The sequence below is a fragment of the Penicillium paradoxum genome (assembly GCF_028828445.1).
Source record: "Penicillium paradoxum strain IBT 22861 chromosome Unknown utg000007l_segment0_segment0, whole genome shotgun sequence".
Lineage (NCBI taxonomy): Eukaryota > Fungi > Ascomycota > Eurotiomycetes > Eurotiales > Aspergillaceae > Penicillium > Penicillium paradoxum.
In genome coordinates, this window is record NW_026643185.1 from 3,611,281 (window position 1) to 3,622,424 (window position 11,144).

General features: G+C 51.3%; 4 protein-coding genes across 4 annotated transcripts; 2 read left to right on the plus strand and 2 right to left on the minus strand.

Moving 5' to 3' along the window:
* Positions 1-86: 86 nt before the first annotated feature.
* glfB (uncharacterized protein) lies at positions 87-1,450 on the minus strand (the record flags this gene model as incomplete). The annotated part of the gene is made up of 4 exons (XM_057179910.1): positions 87-455; positions 519-1,150; positions 1,205-1,272; positions 1,323-1,450. The coding sequence occupies 4 exons, from the start codon at positions 1,448-1,450 to the stop codon at positions 87-89; spliced, it is 1,197 nt and encodes a 398-aa protein (XP_057028296.1).
* Positions 1,451-3,777: 2,327 nt separating this feature from the next.
* Positions 3,778-5,652, plus strand: N7457_008868 (protoporphyrinogen/coproporphyrinogen oxidase; the record flags this gene model as incomplete). Its single annotated transcript, XM_057179911.1, has 5 exons — positions 3,778-3,860; positions 3,910-3,979; positions 4,093-4,173; positions 4,226-4,576; positions 4,645-5,652. 5 exons carry the CDS (start codon positions 3,778-3,780, stop codon positions 5,650-5,652), a joined length of 1,593 nt encoding a protein of 530 aa, XP_057028297.1.
* A 1,364-nt stretch (positions 5,653-7,016) lies between these two features.
* Positions 7,017-7,871, minus strand: N7457_008869 (uncharacterized protein; the record flags this gene model as incomplete). Its single annotated transcript, XM_057179912.1, has 1 exon — positions 7,017-7,871. The coding sequence occupies one exon, from the start codon at positions 7,869-7,871 to the stop codon at positions 7,017-7,019; it is 855 nt and encodes a 284-aa protein (XP_057028298.1).
* Positions 7,872-8,480: 609 nt separating this feature from the next.
* Positions 8,481-10,993, plus strand: N7457_008870 (PDPK1 family serine/threonine-protein kinase; the record flags this gene model as incomplete). Its single annotated transcript, XM_057179913.1, has 3 exons — positions 8,481-10,316; positions 10,388-10,588; positions 10,643-10,993. The coding sequence occupies 3 exons, from the start codon at positions 8,481-8,483 to the stop codon at positions 10,991-10,993; spliced, it is 2,388 nt and encodes a 795-aa protein (XP_057028299.1).
* Between the last annotated feature and the right edge of the window lie 151 nt (positions 10,994-11,144).

Consider the following 11,144-nt stretch of genomic DNA (forward strand, 5'->3'; position numbering starts at 1 on the left):
AATATTATAGCTCCGACCAGTGGGTCTAATTTGCTGCATCTCCGAGTTACAGGAGACGCGAAAACTCAAGGATATGGTAAACGTATTTAGGCATTACCAGCAGTGGCACCACCGAGGTAGCCCTTGACACGGTCAACGGAGCCATTGGCGTAATCGGGGGCCATGGAGCCAACAAAAAGGAAGAAGGTGAGAGCAACAGCACCGAAGATGACAAACTTGCGCTGCGCAGGGCGGTTGTTGCCATATTCAGCCCAGGCACGGCCAGCAGAAGAAGTATACTCGCGCATCTTGTCGCCGCCAAGCTTGTACCAGACAAGACCCATCAGAGCGATAGAGTAACCAAAGAACTGAAGACCGGTGACGGGGGTCTGCCATAGCATCATGGAGGCCGCAACCAACAGGATATCCTTGAGGACACCGCAAAGTGTCATAACCAAGGATGAGGTCTTGCCAATCTGTTGAGAGTGTTAGTCATGCCTTCATGGTATTGAAGCTCGGGACTCAATAGTACTACTTACCAGGAAAACAACGGAGACGTTGAGAAGGAAAGCCACGAGGGCATTGAGAACGAGGACCCAGACACCAACGGAGTAGACGTGGTCCATGGTGACATGGGGGAATTCCAGGAACAGAGCAACGACTCCGTTCATGACAGCACAAATGGGTGCAAAGTAGTACAGAGAAACCATGGGATCCATCTTGAAATCGGCGGAGCTGAGCAAGCCCTGCACCATGACCAGACGGGTGGCCTCAAAGATAATACCACCAATCTGGAACAAGAAACCGACCATGTTGAACTTGATCTCACCGAAGGAAGCAATGACCACACCGAAGACGATGACGGAGACATTGGCCAGCACCTTCATATTGGCGGGAGCCATACCCATACCCCAGGTGGCAAGGAGAACGGCCACCGGAGTGGTAGCCTTCAACATTTGGATGAAGGCAACACTTAAGTAGAGGTAGGTCATGTTGCCGCAGATCAAGCTCAGACTGAACATCACACCGATAGGAACGATTGCGCGGAGGTAAACACGACCAGTCATCTTGACCTTCTTGCGGCCGTCCAGGACAGTAGTGGTGCGAGCGAGGATCTGGGTCATAATGGTAGCGAAGCCCAAGTGCCATGTTGTGAGGATGATAGGGAAGCCTATTCACAGTTTGTTAGTGCCCGGTTTCCTCATGCATCTCCACTGTCACTTACGGAAGTTGGCATAGTCGAGAAGGTACTTGTTGAAAAGAATCACGGTGGAACTCAAAGAGATCCAAGCCCTGTCACGATATTAGCGACTCCATTGGATCTATGGCTTGTGGCTACTCACGTCACGTAGACCGCGGGGTGAAATGTATTGCTGGGCTGCTCTGTTTTCTCCGCAGCGGGGTTGACAGTAGGCAGAGACTGTTCCCGGGGAGTCTCGCCCGAAGCGCGGATCTTCTCGCCGTCACTCATTGTGAAGGGTTGGGATTGATCGGATAAAAAGCGCTTGAAATCGAAAGGTCGGGGCCGGGACAGGCTTCCTTGACTAAAGGCGGAGGAAGCCACGGAGAAAGACGAGATAAGAGAGACTAGATAATAGTGATCACTAAGCTCCGGAGGTTAACGAATGCGACAGGAGTTGGACCAAAAAAGCAAAAGAAAAAAAAAGAAAAAAAAGGCGATCAACGAGCGTGAATGAAGAAATGATGATGAAGTTGAAGGGATGGAATGGGGGTACGTACTTCGGAAGTAATGGTTATGTCGGCACCAAAGGTTCGCTTCAGCTGGGATTTACTCCGTACAAGGGAAATTAAGAAGGGAAGATAGTCGTGGTAAAGAAAACAGACCCAGGCACCACAGGCACCGATCCACTGGCCGCAAACAGAAACGGGAGTTCAAGGTGAGTGTCCGGAGGATCTCTCACCTCTGGAGTACTCCGTATGGAGTATGGAAATTCGAATTACCGTTACCTTTGAGGCCACCTGTACTCAACGATGTATGTTGTACTGTGGAGAGTCAACGGTTCTCAGCTCGAATGGGTCTGTAATTGGTCTGTTTCAGTTTGCTCCGTATCCTATATTTGTACTTTACTAGCTCCTCTTTTTTTAACTCCAAGTGCCCATGGGTTGCTCGTGGCGAGTCTCTCTGCACCAATAACAGGTCCCAATGGATCCACCGGCACACTCTTATTCTAAATCCCGATCATTCCTCTGATGAACGAGAGATACACAACCCCTCTCGCAGGTGATAAAGACCCCGAAATATCGGCACTCTCGGAATGCCCTACATCATTTTGGAATAGAAAACCAAAACCCGCGCAGATCCAAATTAATAGGCATTACGCAAGCAGCTGTGAGCCAAGGCCCACCAAGACCCGCGCTCGGTAGCCCTCTGGTCCATCTGGTCCCTTACGGGTGGAGAATGCGACGATCCGCTGGAGGCTGTGTCTGGCGCCATCAGGGGACTTCCATCCCCACAAGCACATTGTGCTTGGGCCAGTGGGGGAAAGCACTCCCTAAGCTTTTGACGAGTGTGTTTCAACAACACTTCCCTGGTCAAGGGTGTCCTCTGGGAGTTGATCAGTACTCCGTAACCAGATCAGTTGACGCGAAGAGATCTTCGCTGTGTTACTCCCTTGAGAGTGCAAATCAGTGGGACCAAACGCTTGTGAAGTTTCGCAAATCCTGTTCTCTCCTCGAGACCGCCAGAGAGGATGATCAACGCTGCGGATGTTCCTCCGGCAGGGTACAGGATGGGGTTTTTTGGGCTCTTTTATTTGAGATTGTCCAATGGGATGTCGCATTGCGTGTGACATACATGGACATTCTATACGCTACACACTGTACTCCGTACGATGTTCACATGGAATTGATGCAGATGAAACTTCCAGCGTTGGGATATCGTTGCCGTAGCGTCTCTTGCAATCTGTAGAACGATAGCCTCAGTTGTTCCAGAATCGCCTTCGATTCGTCCACCAAGGTAGTAATTTAACCATAACCAACAACGTGTCAACGTCTACATCGGTGGCGTTTTTAGTTCGGCCACATTGGATCGAGATTCAATATTAATGGTTGCCCCTATCCGTATTGCCCCTTTTCCTTCCGCTCTTTTTTTTTTTTTTTTTTTGGTTTGGGCCTTTCAGCAATAATACTCCGTCAGAGTACGGAGTACTCCATACATAATGGAGTACAGAGTACGGAGTACCCCGAGATGGGATTGATATGATAACAGCATTCCAGTCCTGAAGGGTGTCCGATGCCAAGGGAATTCCAATATCAACTCACCCGCATGCAACAGATTAGATGCACTCCAAGTCCCTGCTTTGAGAGGTGTCATGATAAGCTCCAGACCAATAACGGCTTTCCGCCCAATGTGATCTGTTGGATTTTGAACGGAGTCCTGCGGTGTGATGAAATTGCGTACTTGCGCGTTCTTGTTTACTTCAGGGCTGAGCACTGCCTCCCCCTGACCATAGGAATTGAGCGTGAATATCGGTGTGATACGAGAGTGAAGGAATGTGTTTGAGGACGAGGGCAAGAAAAGAAAAAAAAAAAAGGAAATTAGACCGTAGAGCCAATTTCAAATCAAAACGAACAACAGAGAGTCCCAATGCGAATGGGTAAAGCTGAAACAGGCACGTCGTTCTCCACCGGATCCGTTAACCCACAGAGCAGTCTAGATACCTTGGCTTGTCACGTTGTCCTCCCACTTCCCCTTCTTTTTTGGTTCCTCCGCTTCTTTACTCTTTATTATCCCTCCATTCCCTCTACTTCTTCTGCAGATTCCTGCAGCCTGCTTCTATGCTGAACGTCGCCAGAAGAACATTCAAACGAGTTCCCAGCTTCCAGGATCTCCTACAAGGCAGAATGACCCACCCCGACATGTAAGGCCTCCGGATTCTCGCCGTCAACACAATTCCTAACAGCTTGTAGTTCTGTTGACGTTCTCGTCATTGGTGCTGGCCCAACTGGTTTGGGTGCCGCGAAGCGTTTGAACCAGATTGTGAGTTTTCCCCAGCCGACAATGTTGTTCTGTGCGAGAGGGGCACAGCGACAGAAAAAAAAAAAGGGGGAGGGGTATCCAAGAAGGGCCAAAAAGACTAATTGAGTATGCAGGATGGTCCCTCATGGTTGATTATCGACTCAAACGAGACCCCCGGTGGTCTGGCCTCCACTGATATTACCCCCGAAGGTTTCGTAAGTTGCGCTTGGTCTCAGCGCCTGTCCGCACCGCTGACCCAGTTCATAGCTCTACGATGTCGGCGGTCACGTTATCTTCTCCCACTACAAGTACTTCGACGACTGCATCAACGAGGCTCTTCCCAAGGATGACGACTGGTACACCCACGAGCGTATCTCCTACGTCCGCTGCCAGGAGCAATGGGTTCCCTACCCCTTCCAGAACAACATTTCCATGCTTCCCAAGGAGGAGCAGGTGAAGTGCATTGACGGCATGATCGATGCTGCCCTCGAGGCCCGTGTTTCCAACTCTAAGCCCAAGAACTTCGATGAGTGGATTGTTCGCATGATGGGTGTTGGTATTGCCGATCTCTTCATGAGACCCTACAACTACAAGGTCTGGGCCGTTCCCACCACCAAGGTAAATATCCCTTTCTTTTCCCCGGAGAGACTAGAGGGAGAAAAAAAGGAAATGCTGATTATGTGTAGATGCAATGCGCTTGGCTCGGTGAGCGTGTCGCTGCCCCCAACGTCAAGGCCGTGACCACCAACGTCATCCTCAACAAGACCGCCGGTAACTGGGGTCCTAACGCTACCTTCCGCTTCCCCGCCCGCGACGGTACCGGTGGTATCTGGATTGCCGTTGCCAACACTCTCCCCAAGGAGAACACTCGCTACGGCCCCAACAGCAAGGTCGAGAAGGTCAACGCCTACAACAAGACTGTCACCCTTGCCGACGGCACCACCATTGGTTACAAGAAGCTGGTCTCTACCATGGCCGTCGACTACCTCGCCGAGGCGATGAACGACACCGAGCTCATGCCCCTCACCAAGCAGCTCTTCTACTCTTCCACCCACGTCATCGGTGTTGGTATCCGTGGTGCCCGTCCCGACCGCATTGGTGACAAGTGCTGGCTGTACTTCCCCGAGGATGACTGCCCCTTCTACCGTGCCACCATCTTCTCCAACTACTCTCCCCACAACCAGCCTGAGGCCTCCAAGAAGCTTCCCACTCTTCAGCTCGCCGACGGCTCCAAGCCCCAGAGCACCGAGCCCCAGGATGGTCCCTACTGGTCCGTCATGCTGGAGGTTTCCGAGTCTTCTATGAAGCCCGTAAACCACGAGACTCTCCTTGCCGAGTCCATCCAGGGTCTCGTCAACACCGAGATGCTCCAGCCCGGTGATGAGATCGTCTCCACCTACCACCGCCGCTTCGACCACGGTTACCCCACCCCCAGCCTGGAGCGTGAGGGTGCCCTCACCCAGATCCTCCCCAAGCTCCAGGAGAAGGGTATCTGGTCCCGTGGCCGCTTCGGCAGCTGGCGCTACGAGGTCGGCAACCAGGATCACTCCTTCATGCTCGGTGTGGAGGCCGTTGATAACATTGTTAACGGCGCCGTTGAGTTGACCCTCAACTACCCCGACTTCGTTAACGGTCGCCAGAACACCGAGCGCCGGTTGGTCGACGGTGCTCAGGTTTTCGCTAAGAAGCAGTAGATAATTCCCCCTTATTCCCTTTAACTTGTTCCATCACTCCGTTCTGTGGAGTGAAGGATACGTCTTTTTCTCTTTTCCTTTTTTTTTTTGATACAATTGAAACGAGCTCATACCGTCATGGAAAAAATATACACGAGGGGAGCATTTGAAGCGGCATCCGGGAGATGGTCAATCTTTATTGGCGTTTCATCTTGTTACTTAACACCATCTAACCCTCACCTTTTTATCTACCTTTTATCCCTTGTTCCATTGGCCTAGAGCCGGATTTGCTTTTGATACACTTTATTAGACTGCCTTGATTTGTGTGCGATTGCTTTTTAATTGATTGTCGGACGAAGGTCTTTCCAAATAAAACTCCACACAAACGGCAGTAATATCCCTGTACTCCATACAGCAAGCGAGAGTGGAACTTGATACCCCCACAATCATATTTAAACCGCTGGGAACCCATGTAAACAATCGTGGAAGCCATTAGCTCATTCAGTCGATCTCCGTGCCAATATACCGCCATAGAGGCAAACTGTTACCCGTTTTCCGACTTTGATATTCAACTCCTTCGAGTCGCACTCGTCACAATGCCGATCCCCAAGAAAACCTCACTCTCCATTCGACGCCCATCCATGAACGAATGAGCGTTCCTGGATCGCGCGTCTCCGGAATCCGCGCCCCAGCTACGAACCACGGAAATATCCCGGCGCAAGCAGTTCAAGATCATCTTGGGTGGTGGCGTAGTGGACCCGCCACAGAACGCCGGTGAACCGGGGACCAGTCGTATCGAGGCAAGAGTAGAATGTAAAACGGGTTATGTCCTGCAGACCACAAAAGACAGGGAACAATCGAATCAGCCATGTAAGCCATGCAGAGTGACGTAGACGGGTGTATATCAAGTATGGCCAGTCAGATGTGTCAGTGGTTAGTAGGGCAGTGCCGGGACGCGTCAGATCTGGAAGGCTGCCAGATGTGTGGTTCTGCTCCACTGAACTATTGATAGATTTGGCTTGATATTCGTTTCAGATGAGCATTGGCTACGGGCATTCGAGATTGCTTCTTTTTGCATTTTAACGTGAGACATTGTAGACTGGGCTGGGGGTCGTCGGGGTTATTTTTATGATATGCCGTGGCCTGGAACTGCTTATGGTAGTGAATAGCTCGGATGCAAGTTGGAATATTTGTATACTTCTCCCGGATGATCATGTGTTTTCCTGTGGCGAGAAACATCATGCTATCTATACGCGAATTGGGGGTCAATCGAATCAGAACCAAGCCCCAGTTTCCATGGACTCTCTGGGCAACGGTTCACACCGAACTCGGGTGCCAGGCAGCGACGAATCCCAAGCCTCACTCCACATACCTCCACAACACTCCTAGGTGACGAATTTGGCACGGGAACCGCAGTCCTCGCTAGGATTGATGTTCTTCGCGCTAGCTGGCGAGGCCGTCTCCTCGGCCAAGGCTGCCTCGTAAGACATTGTGCACGCTAAGGCTAGGTCCCGGAGTGGGACACTTGTGGCCGGGCTCGAGGACACACCACACGACAGAAATGAAACCTGCGGCGTCGAAGATGGAGAGTCAATGGCCATAGGTGTATATATAGTATCTTTGTGGCTTATCGGCTCGTTTTCCCCACGATGGTCTCGGTCTGCTCGGGAACAAGACTGTGAGTCGGAGCCGAGGTTCAAACTCGCGGGTTTGACATATGTACCTGCTCCTTCTTCAGGCGGAAGATGGACCTTGCCGTTGTGGAGTTCGAGTCCCGGCGGTGGCATGGTAAATTTCACCTTGAGACGTGGTGGGTCAACAAAAAGGTTTGCTCGATACGAGTGTCCTTCAGAAGAAATTTTCTTTTGTAGCGAGGACCGCTGCTTGCTTGAAATTGGTGATTTGAGACATGACTTTGTCACGGATCTAGACTGTGGAGTGGCATCCACCAAAGCATGGCTCCGGTCTTCTGGCGAGGAAGTATATCCAGAATACAATGCAGAACACAATGGACCTTCGTGGCCGGGATCTGTGGTATCAATGTCCACATCGGATAGATCTGAAGAAACATAGGAGCTCATGGGGGACTGGCCCAGCTGTAGGTCATCGAAGCTCTCATCTTCGTCCAGGCGTAGCTGCTCGAAGTCGATTGGAAGACTGTGACGGAGATAGATGCGCTGGAGATGAGATTCGACATCCTGCTCCTCCAGGGCAATGATAGTAGGGGGTCTTCTGATCATGTTTCCGAGTTGGGCGCCAAAGTGATATCAACGGAAGAGTTGTATACATAGGGAGGCCGGGGAGAGAACTGTATATAGTAACATCCTGCCTGTACAAGGCAAGCGCGCTCAAAAATCAAGATCCCATTTAGAGCAAGCTCGACCCGCCAGATGCAGAGACGCGAGAAGACACGAGATGGATGATCCTTGAGATCTTGTATGGAGGCAAAGTGGTTGTTAAAGCTGTCAACTTGACACAGGGCAAATCAGATATCAGACGCGATTTCCAAACGACGCACATCTCGAATAATACGGAGTACCTCTACTCCGTATCTGTGAAACTCTTCCAGGTCTGCTCTTCCTTCTCGCGTGGGAAGTATTAATAGTTTAAGTCAGGCTCAGCCCCTCGACACTAGACCCAATTTCTACGGAGCCTCCTGTTGATCCTTCTCCCCCTCTCTTCAACGTCGACTCTCCCAACTCTCACTCTTTTCACCTTCCTTCAGACCATGCATCCGCCGTGTTTCCGATCGTCATAATTCCGTCTTTCGTGGTCCTCTCGACTCTACCCACCATTTCCCCTGAACCTGAATCAATACACGTCTCCGGTCGCCAAGTATCAGCTTCGTCATGAACGGAGATCTCAGCCTGTCCCAAACTTTGGGAGGGCTTCGGATAGCCAATCCAGATCATTCGCCTCTCCCAGCAGATGATGCGACCGCTGAGTCAACAGCCTCCAACCCGTTCGGACTGCCGGACGGTTCGGTATCAACACAGAATCCCACGCATGACGAACAGTCTGTCTTCCCTCCTGCGCCCTTTGAATATCCGACAGACGACCGCCAGACCTCATCCCACCAAACCTCCCCAGATATCCAACCTGTGCTATCGGGGTCTTACCAGTCATACTCCGCTCCGCTCCTCTCAACCCCTCCGAATCCCAACCGACCCCTTTCCTCCGTCTACGTAAATGGTTCGGGAAATCCGGTGCTCTCTCGTGACAATACATATCGCATTCGAACCGATTCCGGTGCTTCGTCTGCATCAGGGAACCAGGCGCGATTAGATACACGAGGGGGTTCATCGGCATTACATGCCGGTGTTCTAGCGCGCGACAATTCTCACAGCGACCGGTCATACCGGACGGCGCAAATTCCAGGCAACGGCCCGGCGGTTATGCGTCAGCCGTCTCGAGCACAAGCAAGGAGCGGCGGTGTCTCCCAGATGCCGCGAACATCCTACATGGCAGAAAACGGGCCCATGGCGAGCAGCGAGGAATGGCAGGAACGTGGTGCCGCGGTCTCCGTGCGACAAGAGGTGGATGCCAATGGTCAGACTGTGTCTCGTTATATCAAGAAGGGAGTCCGCGACTTCTCATTTGGAAATACGCTTGGTGAAGGCTCCTACAGTACGGTCGTCTTTGCAACGGACCGGCAGACTTTGAAGGAATACGCGATCAAGATTCTCGATAAACGACATATCATCAAGGAGAGAAAGGTTAAATACGTGAACATCGAGAAGGACACACTCAACCGCCTGACCGATCACCCGGGAATTGTCAGATTATATTATACCTTCCAGGATGAGCAGTCGCTATATTTTGTACTAGACTTGTGCAAAGGAGGAGAGCTGCTTGGTGTTCTGAAACGGATGACCACATTTGACGAAGAGTGTACACGGTTCTATGGCGCGCAGATCCTGGACACGATAGACTATATGCACAAGCGCGGTGTGATCCACCGAGATCTGAAGCCCGAAAATGTGTTACTTGACAGCGGGATGCATGTCAAAATCACCGACTTCGGTACAGCCAAGATTCTCAAGACTCCACGAATTGATCCCAGTTCAACTGGCATTCTTCCTCTTGACTCGGCCGAACTTACTCAGGAAGAGCGAGCGAGCTCTTTCGTCGGCACGGCGGAATATGTCAGCCCGGAGCTGCTGACAGACAAAAATGCATGCAAAGCCAGTGACCTCTGGGCCTTTGGTTGCATCATCTACCAGCTTTTGACCGGTCGTCCACCGTTCAAAGCTGGAAACGAGTATCAGACCTTCCAGAAAATTGTGGCACTGGACTATGAGTTCCCAGTTGGGTTCCCTGCTGTCGCGCGTGATCTCGTTGAACGTCTCCTCGTTCTAGAACCTACTCGGCGTCTTCAGATTGAGCACATCAAAAACCATGAGTTCTTTGATGGCACCACGTGGGGTCCAGATCTATGGAAGCAGAAGGCACCTCGCTTGAAGGCCTATGTACCTCCTGCACGAGACCCCATCAAGCTCAACGACAATAAAAACGGGGACAGTATGCCGCCAGTCGTTTCGACTGCTCCTTCCAATGCTCCAAATTCCAGTTCGCGCCATCTTCCGCGGGTGGTGACTGAGCTACCTCCACCAAGTCAATTGGATATTGAATGGTCGCCAGTTCTGAGCAAATCCAACGAGCGGATCTTGAAGTTAGGAAATCTTGTTGTTTTGTCATCTGCTGCTTCGCACAGTCCGACGTCGAAGAACAGCAGTGGCGAGTTTGATGCTCCTAGAAAATTCTCTCGATTCTTTTCGGGAAGCGCTACGAAGAAACGACAACGACTGGTGATGGTCACATCATCCGCGCGGATCATTTTGGCTGCATCGGGGGTGATGAGAAGAAGATCAAGCTTGAGATTCCTCTGCTCGCTCAAGGGACAAGTTACCGGAGCACAACTGATTCCAAAGGAATCTCGTCTTGGGTTGTGGATACGGTATGTACCTCTTTCTTATGTATCCAAAAAGTCCCAATCTAACATAACCCACAGCGAGACAAGCATTACGTTTTTGAGGATCCCAAACCATCGTCGAGCAATATCGCTGCTACAGCAGTTCAGGTCCAGGAATGGCTGGACGCTTTGGACAGATCCCGGCAGATGGCAGCGCAACAACAAACTGCAGGCTTCTCTGACGATGCTTTCCGCGACCTCTCGTCGGGCTTCCCTAGCCCCGCCAATACGCTAGACCGCACATCTGAAATGCAGAAAGATGATCGTGGCCCACCATCATCGGGTCGAAATCATTTAATAAAACAGCAGGCCCCCGACACCGAGTCGACGAAAGGAAGGAAACGCTTCAGCAGGCGACATTCGAAAAATGGCCTCGCTGCGGTGTTCTAGTGACATCGAAGATATAAGCGTCTTGCATGACATCTGCACGCCAGCGTGAAATTGCGTTTTGAATTCTTGTCGGTATCAATCCGACTTTTTTGTGTACTACTCGCTGCCTTACTTCCCTCCTCGCCATCTTATCATATATGAACCTGCCGCC